The sequence below is a fragment of the Lynx canadensis genome, chromosome E1 (assembly GCF_007474595.2).
Source record: "Lynx canadensis isolate LIC74 chromosome E1, mLynCan4.pri.v2, whole genome shotgun sequence".
Lineage (NCBI taxonomy): Eukaryota > Metazoa > Chordata > Mammalia > Carnivora > Felidae > Lynx > Lynx canadensis.
The window spans coordinates 45,134,248-45,155,280 of NC_044316.2; the positions used below are offsets into that span (position 1 = coordinate 45,134,248).

Here is a 21,033-nt window from a genome sequence, read left to right on the forward strand (position 1 = left end):
ATAAATTTGTGGACCTCACAATTGATCACAAGAGTTAGGGGAAACTGAAGGTCTTTCTGTCTCTCTCTCTCTCTCCATCTGTTTTAGGAAATTACCAAGCTGCTGCCTTTCCATAGGATTTTTTTGGATCGACTAGAAGAGAATGAAGCCATAGACCAGGACCTGCAGGCTTACATCCTGCACCGGATACACAGCAGCTCAGAGATCCAGAATAACATTTCACTTAATGGCAAAATGGACAATACTACATTTGGCAAACTCAGTTCTCATCTCAAGACCCTCAGTCAAGGGTCCTATCTATACCTGAAACTCACATTTGACCTCATAGAGAAAGGCTATCTAGTGTTAAAGAGCTCTAGCTACAAAGTAGTTCCTGTTTCACTCTCTGAGGTTTATTTACTCCAGTGCAATATGAAGTTCCCAACCCAGTCTTCCTTTGACCGGGTGATGCCTCTCCTGAATGTGGCAGTGGCCTCCCTGCACCCACTGACTGATGAACATATCTTCCAGGCCATCAATGCTGGTAGCATTGAAGGCACCCTAGAATGGGAGGATTTTCAGCAGAGAATGGAGAACCTCTCCATGTTCCTAATCAAGCGCAGAGACATGACTCGTATGTTTGTACATCCTTCTTTTCGAGAATGGCTTATCTGGAGAGAAGAAGGAGAGAAAACCAAATTTCTCTGTGATCCCAGGTAAGCCATAGACCTGTAATAAGCAATTCTGAGCCTATTTTGTATTTATTGCATGGAGCATGGGTATTGAAAGCAGTGAGAAGTGTTCTTCATTGAACATTTCACACAGAGGAAACATCATCTCCGTTTCTTCTCCAGACCAGGTTGTAATGAGGTTAACTAATGTATTTCCTCACAATGTTACTTTTAAGACACAAAATCTGCATAGATATTTAGAATGCTCCCCTAAATTCCTGTATATTTGTAAATAATTTTCTCTGTGCTAGTGGACCCAGGCTATAATTAATTTAGCCATTTAACACACTTCCTTAGTGTTCTTCAGATATGAAGAAAAGAATTGGTATATTGTTCATCTCTTTGACTTAGAGCAGAATCATTTTAAAATCACGATTACACTTTTAAAAGCCATACCATTGTCAAAGCCACCAGTGAATAACCCCATTAAAGCCCAGCCCATGCTAAGATTTGTGCTGGAAAATGGAATCTTAAACCTCACAGCTGAAACAGACCTGAAGAGATCAGCTGGTCCAGCTGCTCTACCTTTAGATGAATAAGGTGCCATTGTCCGTCCCCATTTTACTACAAAGGCCTTAAGATGCTGAATCAGTGCTGGAGGTCATCGAGTTAATAGGTGGGGGGAAAGGAGGAAGGACTAGAAAAAGCATGGCAAATATATGGTATGTGCCACCACTCCCCTGCCCTGCATCCACGCATCCCCAGCACTCTTTCCTGATGAGCCTGACCCTGACCTAATAATCGTTCTCAGCTCAACAAACCAGACCAGGTATGAAACTGTTTCCCATTCCCTTGGGTAGAACTAGATCTCTAGCATCCTAGTGGGGAGTGCTTTCTACTCCTCCACGCTAACCTTTTTAAAAGACTTATTCCTTTAATAAAGTTTTCAAAAGCAGATCTATCCCTGACTTCCTGGAAACAAAGAAGACACCAATAACATAGCTGGCAGATGCAGAGTATATTCTGGCTAAAAAGAAGAGGGACCAAATTTGCCTGTGCCTCTGTCCATGACTCACCAGAGAGACTCAACTCTGACCATGCTGGGGTTTTATTTCTCTCCTGGCATGTTCTTCACCCGGCCTGACTACACACAACTGTGCTTGTGGGCATGCTGCTTGGCCTACTTCATGCCAATTCATTAGAAAATTAGTTCCAGATTCTGATGAAGATATTAAGCCAGGCAGTAGATTTTGTGGTATTTTCCTGAGAGGGAAACTTTTAAAGAAACAAGCTATAGTGGAAAGAACATGGATTTTTGAGTCATTACCTGCATATAAATTTCTTCTAGGGACTGTGACCTTTAGAGAGTTTTATGTTTCTGAGACAATTTTCTTATCTATGTAAAAGAGATAATAATTCCTAAAGTTGTTGAGAACTAAGTGAGGTCATGTAGTACCTAGAATAGTACAGAGTATGAAGAAAGTGTTTAAGGAATGTTCTTTTTCCTCCCATCTCTTTGCAGTAATAGACCCTCAACTAAATCCTGTGGCTAATTGGATAGGCAGCAGTAAGTAGTCTTCTGCTGTTAGCATTCAGGGGCACAAGATTTAAAAAAAAACAAAAACCAAAAAAAAAGCAAAAAGATAAAACAAACAAACAAAAAAAACCCCACTGAGTCTGAGTCTCTTCTATGAATTGTATGGCATTCCCAAGAGTGTTTTATTATAAATCCCACTAGTACTGCCATGACGCTTAATACACAGAGTTGGCAACCACATATTTAAGAAAAAGAGACCAATCTAGAATTGCCTAATGAAGACTTTGAAACCAGTTTCCAGAGAACTTTGCTAGTTGATCTGCTCCCTCTCTTCTTGGAACATCTCAAAGAATTGAAAGCTGAGGTCCCAGGCAGCCAGGTTTCTACTGAATCAACCATATCCTTACAACAGGTGAAACCCTTAGGGGCTCCCAAAGGAGAAAATATGGTTTGTTGCTGCCATATCATGACTTTCCAGGATTACCTTCTCAACATGATTTATTAACTAGAAGCATTTTGGCAACCAGCTGATACACTGGGACAAGCAAACACTTCTAACTTCAGACGCTATGTAGTCTGTTCCCTGGTGATGAAATAACACTCAGAGCTGCTGAGGGATCATCATATATCACTTAATGGCAGAAAGAGTAAAATAGTAGGACCAGGAGTTATCAAAAAAGCTTCCTTACATTTCATTTCAGTTGGAATTCAGCCTTCTACCCAGCACTGTCTGGCACCAGCTTTGTTACTAAAGTATTGATCTTAGAGCTTGAGGCCCCCTGGGTCAATGAGATGGAAATTCACTAAGAATTTAATGCTATTGGCAAAGCCCAAGCTGGCCTTTCAAAGAAACTGACTGTAAGTGCTTTCCGTTTCAGGCAAGTCTGATTAACAGGACTCTTTCAAAGCAGGGTTTGTCTTTGTGGCCTTCAGCCTCTACTTCCCGTACATTCCCCCTCTGCTCTCCAGTTTCTCTCTAGTTTCTCTCTAGAGCATCTCATGTATTTCAGTAGACCAGAGAGACCAACTCTGTGCCTCTGAAATCACATTACATAAGCCAGTGCCGACATGCCTGTCTCAGTGTAGGGAGAACTCTCAGAGGCGACAGAACATCTCTATTTTTCCTAGTCCATTTTCCTGGGTTTTCAACACTCACTCGTTCGCCCTGAACTTGCCGACCTTATTAGGGAATTAGACACAGATGAGAATATTGTATTGTGAAGCCAAAAAGTAGTTGATCCTCGTCAGAAATAGGCCACCCACAGAGGTACTTCTGCTAAGTTGAAGAGAGTCAGTAATCTGAGGATGTACTGGAAAGAGGAAATAGAGCCAAAGGTCAGTGCTACAGCCAAGATAGAGTTTTCCTTATTTTAAGTATCAGACAGCCTGTTGTCCCAGGATCAGGGCAGATAACTGACATCCCAGAGGGAATAACCTAGTGTTGCATAAACATACAACTGTCACAGGAAGATGAGTTATAGATGTCCTTTCTCAACTTGGTAACAGGATGGGTGTGTGTGTGTATCCAACTGTAAGCAGAGTGAAAAATCTTTTATCATATCAGAACTTCTAAGATTTTAGACTTGCATTCTGTATGAAAATATGCCTCTTGAAGCCCGCACAAACCTCAGACCTCACCACCTTATTCTAGCTTTCCATTTCCCACTATTCATCACTGTCATATCCTGAAATTAATCCATTTTATATTTTATTCCCATGGGCACTGAGATATCAGATTAACTCACTAATCTTATAAACTGATCTCTGCTATTCTAATAAGAGGGAGATAGCAAACCCATTTGAAGCAACTTGTGCATTTAAAGTAAGGCGTTTGAGAAAAGAAGTCATCAGTCTTTGTTATCTAACCTATTAATGACTTTGACCGTTGAAATTTGAGGCTGGGAGAGTAAACAGTTGGGGGCTGCTGGCCTTGTGCTGCTTAACATTTCTGCACAGCGTTAGGCTAGCCCTGCATGAACACCCTTTCTTTTTTTTGTTTCCTTTCTTCACCATCTCCATCTTCACAGTATCTAGCCTCCCATTCCACAGGAACAGCTCACAGATCAATGTTTACACATATACATATATATAGGAATATATATGTAAGATTTTTATATCAAGATTAGAAGATTCAGTATTTTTAACTTTTTTAATAAAACACATGATGCTTGTGAACTTTTTTGAGTAATGAGCTGATACAACCTAATGAGGTTATGATTTGGGAGCCTAATTTGGGTTGACCTGATTTCCTCAAACTAAGAGAAATAAATTTTATAGTGGGTAAAAAAGGGGAAGGGCTGCACAAATCCTACCTATTCCTTGTGGGTATAGTTGAGTATTTACTTAATTCTTTGTGACCAGAGTTGATGTCTTATAATACGTGGTCTGTTAAGATTTGTCCTCATCATTTTGGTCATGTTAGTCCATGAATTACACATTGGAGACCTGATGCTCCAAAATCTGTGCCACAAAGCAGAGTGTCGGAGAAGAATCAATGTGCCTAAGTTAAAAAAGAAAGCATTCTCCCTAAAAAGGAAAACTAACTCTGTGCGGAGGACCTGCACAGCCTGGCTTCTTATAGAATACATGGCCTGAGATAACCATAAATGGTTATGGTGATGTTGTTTATTTGTTTGTTTTAATCCAAACATGAGCCTCCAGGCAGGATGACATTCAACCTTGCCATCACTGAAACACAAACTCTAGATTACTACTGATAGCCGTTGCAGGCTCCCACAACAACCCCTCAAAGTGGGAATGGGCTCTGTGCTTTCTAGAAGCATTAGGGAAGAATTCAGCAAAGTGATGGATCATTGGAAGGAAGGAAAAAAAAAAAAAGGTCCGGGAATAAATCAGCCCTTAGGAGAGGTTTGGAAGAGTTCAAACAAGGAAAAAGGTGGTGTACCAAACATCTACTAGCACTTGACTATCAGGAGGTGATCTACCTGCCTGGAAATATTAACTCTCTAATCTCCGTTCTGGGTCTACATCTGCTTCACTTCTAATTCTTTTCTGTCACTAAGGGGAATTCCGTCTTCTGAATTCTTCTGTTATGGTTTGAATGTAGTTTCCATGAAGAGATTTAAAGGATATATTATTGGATATTTGCCTAATTTTCCAATAATTTTTTTCCATGTTGTCTAATCCAGTTTCTAACTCCCTATTGGCATCAAGACTAAATGTGGAACTCCTATCTGAAGTATTATTCTAGTGACTGAAGGTCATGGTTTTGTGATTTAATGCAAGGGAGAAATTAGATGAAATCTAATGTATATCTTGGAATATATCCAGTTTGCCAATTGCATGAATGTCCTTCAGCTTTACAAATTTCTTTTCTCTCAGCATAAATCATGGGACTCACATCTATTAGTCAAATAGGCAAACTGTTCCCATCTTTAAAACTCTTGTACCTTTGAGGATGGACAGCAATAACACTTTTTTCCTTTTCTAAATTTCCAAAAATCAGTTTGGAAAAACCTAGTAATCATTCTTACTGCCATAAAAACTCATGTGAAGTTTGCTAAGTTATTAAATATACAGAGAAATAGTTCTGCTTATGAGAAGATGGAGAGAGCATTATTTTATGAGTTGGCAGGCATGCAGAAGAGTCAACTAACGAAAACACAGAAGGACTTATACTCCCCTATATTGTTTGATTTTGGTACAAGATAGTAATGTTGCTTTATATGTTGAAAAGTGTGTGTGTGTCGGTACACACACTTTTTTTTTTAAGTGGGTATGCCCTGAATAGCAAATACTGGTTAAAACAACTTACCTAAAAATCTAAACTGGGGAGAAGCAGAGCAAGTGATTAAGGCAGTTTTGATCCTGAAAGTAGCGTCAGAAATAGAGGCTAATTTGTCCTGTTAATGAATCTCTAAAGCAATAATGGCTGAATGAAAAGAGATGGGAATCCCACAGGCTTTCCCAGGTTGTCAAACCAAGATTAGCGGCACGGCAAACAGAGGGAGTTATCGCCAGCTTAGGGGGATAAGACAGCACATTTTCTTTTTTGTGAGCACAGTAACTTCCTCAGCGGTCTCTAGAGACTTTCAAAAGGAGATCTCCACATTTGGTAAAATCAACCCTAATAGCCTTCTATCCTCCCAACTGTAAGAACCCCCAGCTGTGGGGCATGTATTGACTGCAGCCATCAGCTTACCCAGTTGGTTCTACCATTCAAATGTTACTTGTAAGTATTCACTTACGTATTTCCTTCCACCTCTATGGACCACACCCTAGGGTCTCATTTGAGCTGCTTTTGCCTCCTAATGGGTCTCCCCTTCAAACCATTCTCCACCAGCAGCCAAAGTAATTTTTTAAGCACAAATCCAACCATGTAACCTCCTCCTGAAAATCCTTTCATGGCTTCTTCAAAGCCCTGTACAACAAAAGTAGCTTCTGCCTACCTTTTTAAATTGAGCTCATTCATTCTCCCTCCTATTCATGATACTCTGGTCATAACTGATCATCTGCTAATTCCTAGAACTTGCTGAGCTCTCTCCCACCTGTGGGCCTTTGCACTTAACAGTTCCCTCCATCTGGAGCTCACTTTCCCTGGCTTGTCACATGGCAGCATCTCTCACTCCTCCTTCAGATTGCAGCTTAAAATGCCATTTCCTCAGAGAGACTTCCACTTGTCACCTTATATAAGTAAGTCCTTCCTTGTTTTCCTTATCATAGCAGCTTATATACTTTTTTCCTAACAGTTACCACAATCTATTATTAATTTGTTATATGTGCGTTCTTGTTTATATTGTCCATTTTGCTCTCTAGAATGTGAGTGAGTTCATGAGGACAGGAACCTTTTCCGTCACACTCACCCTGGTCTTCCTAACGCTTAATAAGTATCTGGCACACAGTAAGCACTCAGTAGATGTTTTTTCAAATAACGAATTAATAAGTAAACAAAGGAATGACAAGTGGTACTAATTTTAAGCTTGCAACTAAAAATATTTGAGAAACTCTTCTGGCAATTCAACAGACAGTGTCTTTTGTTCACTCTGTCACCGTGTGTCAGGAGTAAGTGGAGCCATGCATTTCAGCAAGGATTCAGTGAGCACTTATAAAGTAATATTTTCAAGGCTCTGTGTTAAGCACTGCAGAGGATACAAATACAAGTTAGATCGTCTACCAGGAATTAACAGGTTAGTGGTTTTAATAGACACATTTATAACTAGCTATAAATCAAGGCAGAGTGCTATGCTAGGGGTATAAACAAAGAGCTGAGCAACATGGGGGAGGAAGAGATAAATGATAAATCTTAAGTGCCTGCTGTTACTGTTTTAAACTGTGACAGTTCAATGGAGTCATAGCTCTTCTGCCTCGCGAAGCGCTGCCAACTGCCTAAAGACTTCATTGTTGAGGAGAAGTGTCCATTTGCCTCAGGCCGGTGATGCATTAACAGAACAGAAGGGCAGTTGGAAACTGGGGGACAAAGTGGTAGGAAATTTCTATCCAGATTCCATGTTTAAAAAGAAGTAATGCCGCTCCACCCATTTCTACAAAGATGTATCTTGGGCACACTTGACTTTTACAGTCCACTACCTATGGTTTACTTTCATCAGGCCCTTTCATTTCATTTCCATACTGAATATGAAACAGTAGGACAGGCTGACTACAGATGTATTTTGTATTCAGGTTGCATGACAAGAACATGCCAAAGCAGTTACCGGCTGATAAGCTAAAGGTGGAAGAAAGAATTTTTGCAAAGATGTGTGGGTGTCATTTGCTGAGAATTGACAGCAACAAGCAGACTGTAAGGCAACATCCACCAAAGTGTGGCTTTGGGCAGCATTTTTAAGATGAGAAATGAAAAAGAGGATTGTCATTCTCTTCTCAATATTTGAGTCATGGTTCTACTCATTTCACAGTCGAACAGTGGCAACGTAGATGCCCACAAATTCAAGGCCACAGTGGGAGTGAATTAGAAAGCAGATCTGGAAGTCCTTGTGCTCCTCTTCCTTGAGCCCGTCTGCTTAGCATGTGTTCGTTTCATGAAACGTTTGTTGAACTTCTACTCTACACCAATGACTCTGCCAGCCACTAGAGAAACTTTGGTGAATGAGATCCCACCCAACACTAAAGCCATTACCTTCTAAAGGGAAGTCATGAGCAACCAACAATTGTGCCGTACTACAGAGTACCCTAGGAATCCGGACCAAGAGAAAATACTTTGCAGAAGAGGTGATGCTCAAGTTGAGCCTTGAAGGATGAGTTGATTCCATGAAGCACTGGAATGGGAGTGGGAGAGCACTATAGACAGGCAAGAAAAGGTCATGGCAGGAGAAAAAGCAGGTGTAAAGATAGGAAAGTCTTTGGGGAATTGTGAGAAGATGTGATTAGAAGGTAAGACACATGGTCAGAAAAAATGATTACAAGTGTCACTAGGAAAAAAGCTTTGAATACTGTGTTTAAGACTTCACAGTTTATTCTGTAGATAACAGGGAGTCTCTGTATCTTTTTTTTTTTTTAATGTTTATTTTTGACAGAGAGAGACAGAGCATGAGTGGAGGAGGGGAAGACAGAGGGAGACACAGAATCTGAAACAGTCTCCAGGCTCCAAGCTGTCAGCACAGAGCCCGAGGTGGGGCTTGAACTCACGGGCAGTGAGATCATGACCTGAGCCAAAGTGGGATGCTCAACCGACTGAGCCACCCAGGCACCCCTAGTCTCTGTACCTTTTTAAGGAAGAGGAGACAATGATCATTTAACTCTGATGATGTGAAAAATAGCCCTGACAAGTGGTATATGGAAGATGGGTTGAAGAAGAGGAGAGAGTACAAGTAGAGATACTTGTTGTAAGGTTTATAGCAATAGCGTAGGTGAGAAATGCCAAGACCTACAATGTGAGAATAGAGAGCAAGGTCTATGTGAGAGAGACATTTTGGAGATACTTAAAAAGCAGTTGGTCTTTTTTTGTGTGTAGATGGTGAGGGTGGAGGGCTCACAAATGACTCCCAAAACTTATCTTGAATAATGGAAAGGAGTGAAGCTACTGACCAACATAGACCATTCTGACGGAGGAGGGCTTCTAGCACAAGCAAAGATGGGAGGAAGAATAATAGGCTTATGGGGAGAAGGTGAGTCCTGTTTTGGACATGTTGATAATGAATTACCTCCAAGGAAGGTGCACAGGAATGTTTAGGAATGTGACTTTGGAAAATAGGGAAAGAGAACATTTAAAGCACAGAGTGATGGATTATCAGCAGATAAGTAGACAATAGCAGCTGAAGGACTAAACAAGATCACCCAAGTTAAGAGTATAAAGCAGGAAGTTTAGAAGCATGAGAAGAGAATAGTTTCATTTAAATGCTAGGAAAGGGGCGCCTGGGTGGCTCAGTTGGTTTAGCGTCCAACTTCAGCTCACGTCATGATCTCGTGGTTTGTGGGCTCACGTCAGGCTCTGTGCTGACAGCTCAGAGCCTGGAGCCTGTTTCAGATTCTGTGTCTCCCTCTCTCTCTGCCCTTCCCCTGCTCATACTCTGTCTGTCTCTCTCTCAAAAATAAATAAACATTAAAAAAAGAAGAAAATAAATGCTAGGAGAAAATGATGAGCCAAATAATAATAATTTACAAGGGGAATAGTAGAGTTAGAAGAAGAAACAAGAGAAAGTAAGATGATGGAAGTCAAAGGAGAAAAGTTTTCTGGGCCAGGTCTGAAGTGATGAATATAATTTCTGCCTGCATTCCATCAGCCAGAACTCTGCAACCGCACTTGAATGTGAACATGAGGCTCCTGGCAGAGTAGCTGCCTCCCAGCAACGGCTGCTGGCTGTGGAAGAGAGCACAGATCTTTCGTCGGCAGCTGTCCCCCTCTGTCCCATAATTCCAGTCTCACTAGGTCTCCTTAAATAATTCCCCACATCCACCTCTATACCATACGCACATTCCACAGTAGCACACAGTATTTCCACCCAAATTGTAAGATAGATAAGCTGGCTTCAGATTGTAGGCAATGCCTGGCCAGCGGGCTGTAACTCTACTGCTTTATCACATGTGAGCACTGCACAGAAGAGTATCAAAACACCTACCTAAGTGATGTTTCTCTGAAACACTAGCATGTTGTATATCGACTTTCCTCATAAGAGCTAATGAAATCTATGTGACTACACGTCAGTGCCTATGACTAGAACAATGGAGAAAACATCCATGCTGGAAATATTTGAGCCCATTTGTTAGCATGTTCCCCTACTACAAATAGAACCTTTAAGTCTAGCTATCTCCCTGGGGTGCTAAGTGAAAATCTGTTAGAAAAACAAACATAGAGCCATTGTGTATTTTGTGTAAAACAACTGCTCTTCAATTTCCAAACTGTTAAATGGGCCAAAGGAAGAGAGAGTGATTCTTGCTTTAGAAAGGGTTTTTTCTCTAAAGGACCCCATAGCTCTGAAGTCTTGAGGCATAGGGAAGCACGGTTATCCTGTAAGAGTAGCACCTCACTGCCTTGTAATCTGCCACTGTCCAAGGGTTGGCATCACTTGTCTCCAATTACCTATATCAAGGGGCTGCTGATGCCTGCAAAGGGGAATAGAGGTAGGATCTACCCTCTGCTATTCTGGATACTACCTTCTGTACCTTTGTCCGAACATAAACATCCAGGATAGAAGAGAGGCAACAGTGCTGGGGGAAGAATCTTCAACTCTTACCTGTGATTGGTTCTCCGCTAAAATACCTAAAAGCAAATCCATCGTGAATATATGGTTTAACATCCTCCTGAAAAACCTCTGGTCTACATGAGAAATTTCTATTCGTCCTGTTAGCTTAACTTTTACTTTCTTTCTTAGGAACTATTTAGCTCTGTCCTTATCCCCCCACTCTGCCTAAAATTATACTACCAAGTTTTCCTGCATTGACTAACAGTGTATGGCACCCATACCCACTGATTGTTCCCTGATCTGTGGATTTATCTTTTGGCTGTGAAGCTATTGAGGTCAAGGCATGGAGGGGTAAGGATTGAGGTTAAGGATAAGGTCTCACATTTCACCCTGCTGCACACATTAAAGATGAAAGCTCTGTTTGAGCACAGTCATCTTCCAATATGTTTAAAGTCATGTGTGGTTAATATTCATTCCTTTAGTGTGGCACTGTGCTACTTATGGAGAATGTAAAAGAAATATAGAACACATTTCGCTTAATATAGCTCACTTAATTCTTACCACTGCCCTGAGAGGTAGTTAACACCGTTCCCTTCTTACAGAGAGGTTATGTAGTTTTTCCAAGGTTGCAAAGCTTTTCCAAGTGGCAGAACTAGGATTTGAACATAGGTCTGTTTTAATTTTGTTTCACAGATGAAGAGGCAGCACTGTGAATTCAGACAGGGAAATCTGCAATGGAACTTTGAATCACAAGGTGACCTTGTTATAGAAGCAATGTGGAAATCATTCTACTGCCTTCACCACTGCCCCCCCTCCATTTGGTCTTTATCACCACATTTGAACCCACATAAAGTTGACTTTGATTAGCATCATCTTTAATTGTAGAGGGAAAACGCAGTTGTGTTCAGTCGTGCATAAAATCATGTCACACTGATGAGAGCTCCCTCTATTTCGTAGCTAGTCTCTCCCAAAATGCCAATCAAAAAATGTCAAAATTAATTGTTGATTTTAATTATGTTAAGGATTCAGAGTTTATACCATACAAATGAATACATTGCTCTTTACATTGGTTGACTTCTTCACACAAATATGCCCGTTTTTCACACGAATGAAAACCAAGTTGCTAATCTCGTCAGTGTGCTAACAGAACTAGGTTTCAGAAAACCCTGGGTTCTCATCCCAGCTCTTTTATATCCCAGCATTGTGAGCTGGGAGCTGTCCTTCAGTCTTGCCAAGTCTCAGTCTTCCACCATAATATTAGGAGTAATATTTAGTCCTAGGTGTTTGTGAGAATCTAAGAAAGCGTTAAAGTATTTTTAAAACCACAAGGTAGTGTGCAACTTCACAGTATTACGAATTCAATCTTCTTTAAATATGTGTTCCTATTACCTAAGAGTACATATTGGAGACAACACGGCTTCCAGCCTCCATACAGTCTCGCAGGAAGACTGGCATGCAGACAGCGTGCTGCAGCAGGTGTGATGGAGGTGTATACCAACAAGACTCTAAGGGAAGAGCCCCTGGGGCATCTGATGGGACCAGGGAAGACTTCACAGAGGAGATGCTGTGAACTGAGACTTCAGGAAGGAGAAATAGTTGGCCTGATGAACTAAACAGGGAAGGGAATTCCAGGCGGAGGGAAAGTACATTTGAAACCCTAAAATAATTTACTCTGTGAAAATTAGAGGCACAAGGTAAGGAGGTAAAAACAGAGAAATAGATGTGGGACAAGTTATGGAGAGCCTTTGAATACCATGCTAAGGAGTTTAGATTCTGTCTAGGAGGAAGTATAAATCCACTGAAGAATTTTGTGCAGCATTTTTACCAGGTTTCTGCACTGTAAGATTATTGGCATGGGCCAAGGAGCAGGCAGTGGGAAGAATGAGGCTCTTGCAATTGTCCAAGAGAGAAAGTATAAAGAGAGGAGAAAACACCTGCTAGATTTTATGTCTGAGTGATTGGCAGTATACTAAAAAATAAATCTTAAAGGGATTTGGATTTGAGGGAAAGCTTCAACTCCAAATAATGTCATATGACAGGTCATTTGAATTATCATTTGAAGGTAGAAGGATCCAGCAGGCAGTTAGAGAAGCAAAACAATATGTCTGTGCTGGAGATCTCACTGCAGTGAGAGCTGGAGCGAGGAGACCTATGATATGAGAGGAAATGGAAAATAAAGCAGAGAAGTTACATCATGGAAGGAAATGGGAGCTGAAGTGTCAGGGTGGTGTCACAGATGTCAGAAGAGAGTTCCAGGGGAGGTAGTTAATAGGGCCTGATGCTGGAGGGGAAAAAAAGAAAAAGACAAAACTCAAAGGCTAAAAGGCAACCAATGAAGAGGCCGCTGGTGATCTTAGAGAATGGTGAGGCTAGGAGTCAAAAGGAGTAAGGTTTGAGAGTGAACAAATAATTAGAAAAATAGCAATAAACACAGACATATGTAGTGTAACACATTCAGACAGTAGGTTAGCCAGTGGCACCACACCTTATCAGAACAGTAAGGGATAAATGGAAATGCCAGCATATAATATAAATTGCTATTATCCTTCGTGTCCTGAACACTATAAACTCTGTGTCCAGCGAACTGTTCAGAGCCATTTTTGTGAATAATGTGATATGCTTGTGTCAAAAAAGAAACGAATTACCGTTGTCACCTTCATCCTTTCCTTGACCTGTATTGCTTGCTGGTTCTCCTCGATGCCAGATCAATAACAGCAAAAGGAAGCATTGTCATCTCTAGCTAGCTGAAATGCATACTAATGCAAACATCTTACCAGGACTTCTCAGTTATGGTAGTAAAATTAAAGCACGAGGGCAATGTCGATTCTGTGTCTAATCCGTTTCCTTCTCAGATGTGAGTTTTTTTTTTTTTTAATCTTACCCCTGATGGGCATGGTTTCTCATTAATGGCCTGAAGCATCGGGAGTAGGTCAGAGGCCTGTATTCAAGGGTCCTAGTACTATGTAGAGGAGTCTATGGATGAGTCAAAGTAATAATTCTTACACCAGAAAGGCTGCAATAATTTCAATGTTAATAACTGGATAGGGTTTTGAGAACTTGAGATAGGGCTCTTTATAAATGTTTCATGTCATTCTCACTTAACCTGTACCCTATTAAAATAGCCTACCAACTAAATTGGGCTTTCTAAGGATAAATAAAAGTTCAGTAGCAATTTCCAGGTTTTGTGAATGTGAAACAATCTGAGCTCATACCTTCAGATGATACTGATGATTCCATGCAGGCTACACTTCTCTGAGACACTCTTTTAATTAAATAACTTCCTGTCTGTTATGGTTAATCTTATCCAGTCAAGTAAGTTGGCATGGTATCCACTAGAATTCAGAAATTCTTGAAGCTCAAGGTTAGAACATGGTAAAAGTTCTTTTTAAAGTCTTTTTGGAATGAAATCTCTCAATAATGATTCCTCTGTAAGATGGGAGTTAGCCCATACCCTATTATTGAGATTCTTTACTGAAGTTTAAAAAAAATCAAAGAAGAAATTAAAAATGCATTTGTTTTTCAGACTTAGTATGAGGTCTCTCCAGATGTTAAACCTGGCAGAGTAGCCAACGTTCAACACAAGAGAAAACCATCCAGTAGATATTTGGGTCACTTTTCAGGGAAGCATCATCAATGAAAATTTACTTGCTGTTTCCTTCTTTTTGGTTAATTTATTAGGCTTGACGCTGAGATAATGATTTAATTTCCCTCTTCTATGATACTCCAAGTGAAAGGAATAGAAGAGTTTTGTTACCAGTGGCATAAAGAATTCTACTAACCAGTAACCTGGTGGGGGTGAAGAGAGACAGTTCTAAGTGTCCACGGCTCCCACAGGCCAGAGCAAATGTGGCAAGAAGGCACATCCCAAAGATGTGCTTTGCTTCCAAAAAATTGTATTGAGAATTTTTTTAATATGAAATTTATTGTCAAATTGGTTTCCATACAACACCCAGTGCTCATCCCAACAGGTACCCTCCTCAATGCCCATCACCCACCCTCCCCTCCCTCCTACCCCCCACCAACCGTCAGTTTGTTCTCAGTTTTTAAGAGTCTCCTATGGTTTGGCTCTCTCCCCCTCTAACTTTTTTTTTCCTTCCCCTCCCCCACGGTCTTCTGTTAAGTTTCTCAGGATCCACATAAGAGTGAAAATTTTGGGGGCGCCTGGGTGGCTCAGTCGGTTGAGCGTCCGACTTCGGCTCAGGTCGCGATCTCGCGGTCTGTGAGTTTGAGCCCCGCGTCGGGCTCTGGGCTGATGGCTCAGAGCCTGGAGCCTGCTTCTGATTCTGCGTCTCCCTCTCTCTCTCCCCCTCCCCCGTTCATGCTCTGTCTCTCTCTGTCTCGAAAATAAATAAATGTTAAAAAAAAAAAGTGAAAATTTTGTACATGCAATACACTGTGTTAGGCACTCCAGCGAATATAAATAACTCAGAATTTCAGTCATAAATATAAATATGAATACATGCACACACATACACACGTATACACACATACATTGACACTTAAAGGAATATATCATTAGGATGCTTTGAGCTAGAAGAAATAGAAAATTCCAACTCAAATGGATTGAACAAATAAATGTATTACTTCATATAACAAGTCCAAGCTTTAGGCAGCTTCTGATTGTCATACAGTCAGGGCTTATGCTCTATTTTTCTGTAATTCTCTCAGCTTAGCCCTTCTGTTATCTTTGTCCTCTGACCAGATGCCCACATGATTGCAAGAGAGCCATGGCAGTTCTGGTATCATGGGCTGATAAGACAACATGCAGAGGCAGAAAAGAGGGTTTTCTCTTAAGAGATTAGGGACCCATTAGCAAGGTGATGGGGGGAATGGATGCTGTTAGGAAACCTACAGTCAAGTAGAGGAGAGAGCAAGAAATACTGTGCTAGATACTGTACTAGAGAGATATACAGTCTATAAGGCTTGTACCAAAAAGAAAGTACTGCCCTTTCTCGGCTGGGGGAAAGGTAGAGGCGGATCAAAGACAACTTCACTTGGACAAGAGGTTGTTAATCCATTGGGGACATGTTGAGCTTAAGATACTGTGGGACCTCCAGGTGGAGAAATCCAGTAGACAGTTGGATGTATATTGATTGGAATAAGTCTGGGAAATCTAGATTGAGAAAAAGATACAGGTGGTGGTGAAGGCTCTCAGGATGGATGAGCTAATGGAGAGAGGACAGACTAGGACGGGAAAGGAGATCCTGAGGAGCACTGACATTTTAAAGCACGGGTAAAATAAGAGGAGTTCACAGAGACAGAAAATAAAAATGAATCTTTTAATGCCATCTGTGTGTGGGATGGGTGCAAGCCAACTAGAAATGACATTTTGTGGTATTCACACATGTGATCTGGGTAAAGGACTGGTAAAAGCGAGGAACCTTTCAATAGCCATTATTTGCCCAGCATCAGGTGCTGTTCCCTAAGAAATTGGTGGAATGAGACAGAGTTTCCCTGGAGGTATGGCTAGACCTGAACAGTCCCCCACCAACACAGAACTGTAGCATTAAAATTCTAAAATGAATCTCTTTTTCTTTGCAGGAGTGGTCACACATTACTTGCTTTCTGGTTTTCCCGCCAAGAAGGAAAACTAAACCGACAGCAGACTATAGAGCTGGGACATCACATCCTCAAAGCACACATTTTTAAGGTAATTACAAAAGTTGAAGAATTTTCTCTTTCCATCACCAGCAGGCTTTCCTTAACACTGTGTGCGTGAAGCTACTGTCATTTTCTTATAGTCCCTGCTTGTTGTAGAGTTGTTCCATCTCCTAAAATTTATGGCCTGTTCCTCCATAGACCTTTGGGAAGAGAATGACATTTGTCTTCTCCCAGTTTAGCCGATTGCTAGGCTTTTTGGGACATGTACATGTAAAATCATTTAGGTAAGAGCCATATACACATACATATGTGTACTCTATATATGACCTACCATGTCCTATAGCAATCAGTTGCAGATTTTCACAATGCCTTAAAAAAAAAAAAGAAAGAAAAAATCGCTGAGAGCAGTTATTCTTTCAGTTTTCTTGTAATTGTTTTATGAAGATTTTTTTCATATTCTTGGTGCTATGATTTTCAAAATGTTTATCTGGAGCCAGCATTAACCTTTCTTTGGGCTACCTCCTCTGTTCGCCATTCAAATTACAATCCCAGTTGTTCCCTCAGTAGTTTCACAACATTTAAGAACTCTATAGCATCCGCTTCCCTCTCTCAACATCCACAAGTCTGGAATGGAGGACCCAGAAGAGGGCACAGAATTTGTCCGTTTGTGTATGCGTGTGTTCGGGTGTTTCCTCAGCACTTACCTGGGCATTGTCCTAGGTCCTAGGGATACAAAAGCAAAAAAGATACTAGTCCCTAGTTTCAAGGAACTTATAGTCTAAGTAACAGTTGTGGGATAAAGTACAAAAGTCAAGAAAGAAATTTGCTCTCCTTGTGTTTCTAGCCCACAGTTTGCCATTGCGTCTGCTACCTCCAATCCCCACAGTCTCTTTAGAGTGCTCTTCCTGCCTCAGGATTGAGAAATACTAGTATCTTAAATAGTTCTCTGTGTTGGACTTCCCCCAAGGGATACTATTAAAGATAAAACAGTGCTCTTCAGAGAGAAAATGTCATTAAGGGCAACTCCAAGAGCCTAGTAAATTCTTCCCAGTATATAAGCGCACAGCCAGAGAAGCCTGTTCATCAGACATATAGAAGTGAAACCCACAGTGACAAGTCCTTTATTTGAATCATAATTGCCGTATCTAACAAATCACTGTACCAAAAATGACTGTACCCAGTGACCTTACTTAGCGGGAGCAGAGTGAGACTAAAATAACAAGCAAGGTGTCTCATTCCAACTTCAAGTGGACCAGAAAGGGTCTGCTCCTTTTGCAAACTCTGAGATCATTATCCTTCAGTTAGATAGGAAAGTAACATTAAGTATTCAGCATTACCCCCTTTAAACACTTTAGCATTTAGCGTCACCATCTGCTTCAGATCAGATGCAGAGAAGTTGATTCCTGTCTTTTCTGTATAAAATAAACACCACATTAACAGATAAATGGTACGAAGTGTCTTTGACCTAGTATGATTATATCCAATACATGGAAACCTACATTTAAACCCTGCACTCCTATCATTGACACAGTTTTATCTTACGTTGCTGTAGACAACATGGTTGCCTGAGATAAGACTGGCTCCATGTGTGATTCAGGCCATAAATACTTGGGTGTGCACCATATGGTGATGACATGACCGTGGGCTGAAGAATGTAGACTCACACTATGGCTTTCCTGATGGCGCACTTTTCAGGGTCCTTTAAATGCACAGTGCTCCCTGGTTTTTTTTTAATTTTTTTTAACATTTATTTATTTTTGAGACAGAGAGAGAGCATGAACAGGGGAGGGTCAGAGGAAGAGGGAGACACAGAATCTGAAACAGGCTCCAGGCTCTGAGCTGTCAGCACAGAGCCCGACGTGGGGCTCGAACCCACAGACCGCGAGATCATGACCTGAGCTGAAGTCGGACGCTGAACCGACTAAGCCACCCAGGCACCCCAGCTCCCTGTTGATACACTTTAGCTTCTCCCAGACGCCTAGATTTTTCAGTCCCCGTCAGTTGAGGGTAATGAAAAGTCAAATACAGACTCTATGGTTATAACCAGTAGAACTTCCAGTCAGCAGTGACATATAGTCCGATTTATATTTCTTTCCAATATATTTTAAATTCCCTTTGTTTTATCTTTGTTCATGAAAAATTACATATAATGTCATTAACTACCTTAAAAATATGAGGTTGTAGGTCTGTAATTCTCGATATTTGGCTGGCAAGGAAGCCCTTTTCATTCTTTTTGTTTTTAACAGCTTTATTGAGGTATAATTCATATACTGTAAAAGTAACCGATTTAAGTGTACAAATGAGTGACTTTTAGCGTATTTACAGAGTTGTGTGGCTGTCACCACCATTAGTACGTTTCCATCACCCTAAAAATAAACCTCATGCCCACTTGAAGGTACTCCCCATACTTCCTGGCAGCCACAGTCTACTTTCTCTCTATAGATTCTGGACATTTTATATAAATGGAATCATACAGTATGTGGTGTTCTGTGTCAGGCTACTTTCATTTAGCATGTTTTCAAGGTTCATCCATGTTGTAGCATGTATCAGCACGTGATTCCTTTTGATTGCCAAATACTCTGTTTTGTAGATATACCACATTGTATTCATCCATTCACCAGTTGGACACTTGAGTTGTGTCTACTTTTTGGCTGTTGTGAATAATGTTGCTATGAACATCAGCTTATAGATTTTCCCCTTTTTTGATTTTTCTTAAATAAAATTAACCATTTTAAAGTAATAACTCAATGACATTTAGTACATTTGCAGTATTAGTGTCCACGTTTTTACGTGAACGTGTCTTCACTTCTCTTCAATATATACCTAGGAATGGAATTGCTAGGACATACAGTAACTCTTTGTTTAATGTTTTGAGGAATTGCCAGTCGGTTTTCCAAAGTGGCTGCACCGTTTTACATTCCCACCAACAATGTATGAGGATTCCAATTTTTTCAAGCCCGTGCCAGTACTTGTTAGGTACTGTCTGTCTTCTTTATTGTAGCCATTTTAGTGAAGTGTTATCTCACTGTAGTTTTAATTTGTGTTTCCCTAATGACCACTGATGTTGAGCACTTACAATTCTTTTATAATCCTCTAATTGCCATTTAGATTCTTTTTTGTTTAATCTATGAAAAGAAACCAGGCTGTTTACGAATTATGGCCAGAGATATTTCAATCTAGTTTATAATGCAGGGTGTTTTGTTGGATTGAGTCTAGTCACTGGAAGGATTTCAGAGTGCTCTAGTGATTAGCTCCCTAAATGCTGCCCTCTAAAATGTTTTTTTAATTGATCAGTTCTGTAACATTTCTTACCAGAACAGATTTGTTGGCTGGGGGGGGGGGGCGGGGACAAGTGCTGTAAGTCGGCATCTGGTGGGTAGAAGAAAGATCCTTTGACATCAGTCAAAAGGCATGGATTCAAGTACAGACTCTACCACTTAACTTGAGCCATCTCAATTTCCTCATCCGTGAAACAACATCTAACTCTCAGGATTGTTTTAAGGATCATAGATATAAGATATATTAAAAAAAAAAAAAAAGGTACATTATAAAATGCAAAGTACCAGACATGTATCTAAGGTTGTATGATCAAAATTATTAGTAATAATCTCTTTTCCTGATAGTAAGACTTAATACTTGCATAAATTCCAGATGGTAATATTACCTTTTTGCTTCAGAGGTTACCTAGCATCCTTTATAGCAGTGATCAGCAAATACGGCTTTGCAGTCCATATGATCTCTGTTGAAACCACTTAACTCTGCCATTTGTAATTCAAAAACAGCCAGAGACAATGCATGTATAAATAGATATGGTCATATTCCAGTAAAACACGATTTATAAAAACTGGTAAAAGGCTGGATTTAGCGCCAGGCCATAGTTTGCCCACCCCTTCTCCACAATGAAAGGCACCATCCTGTTTGTTTCCCAGGATCCTTTTATTATAACCAGACATGGCCACATGGATGGTCAGATAAGAACAATAATAATTTATTTATTTGAGATGCTTCAATATCTACAAGTGGATCACTGATGATATATTTGTAAATAATTCTCCTTAAGGAACCTTATTGCATGAGCCCCTACGTTAGTTTTCGCCACGATCTTAAGATACTTGAGCCATAACTAAGATCCCTAAAATGAGATTGCTGTAATTTCTTTATGCTTTCCCTGTTTTCTTGAAGTATTCAAAACTACTGAGCAGCTGCTAGGCAGTGGTACAAATTTAGACCCTAACAAAGATTTGAGGAAAGGACTACATTACCTTCCATCTCTGACAGAGAGAGATCCCTTGTTGCCTGAGCAATAGTTACAGATACTAAAGAAACACTTTTCTAGTTACTTGAACCTAAAGTTCTCTTTAAGAATCCATGAGTTCATAATTTAACTATAGGTTATTTTTGGCTACATCCTACCTGATAATGGGATCCTGCCTGTCACCTTTATCAAGTTGAATTTAACTAAACTGAAACTCTTTCCTCCTGTACCTCATAGAAGCAAAGAGTCAACCCACCAAGCAGAAGAAATCAGTAGAGCAAGTCCATGGCACAAGCAATGCTAATACTCCAAATCTGTATTTCAAGCTTATTTCCTGTGTATTTACTTCAACCTCACTGGGACCCCCGGTGCTATCTTGTGGCCCATTTACTG

At 40.4% G+C, this 21,033-nt stretch overlaps 1 protein-coding gene across 3 annotated transcripts in view; it reads left to right on the forward strand.

Annotated features, from left to right (window-relative positions):
* The window catches only part of TANC2 (tetratricopeptide repeat, ankyrin repeat and coiled-coil containing 2), a 383,338-nt gene that overhangs the window by 310,382 nt on the left and 51,923 nt on the right, over positions 1-21,033 (forward strand). For all 3 annotated transcript variants that reach the window (XM_030295266.1, XM_030295268.1, XM_030295269.1), the window contains 2 exons: positions 88-695; positions 16,326-16,434. In XM_030295266.1, coding sequence (XP_030151126.1) covers positions 88-695; positions 16,326-16,434 — 717 coding nt within the window. The remainder of the gene's footprint in view (positions 1-87; positions 696-16,325; positions 16,435-21,033) is intronic.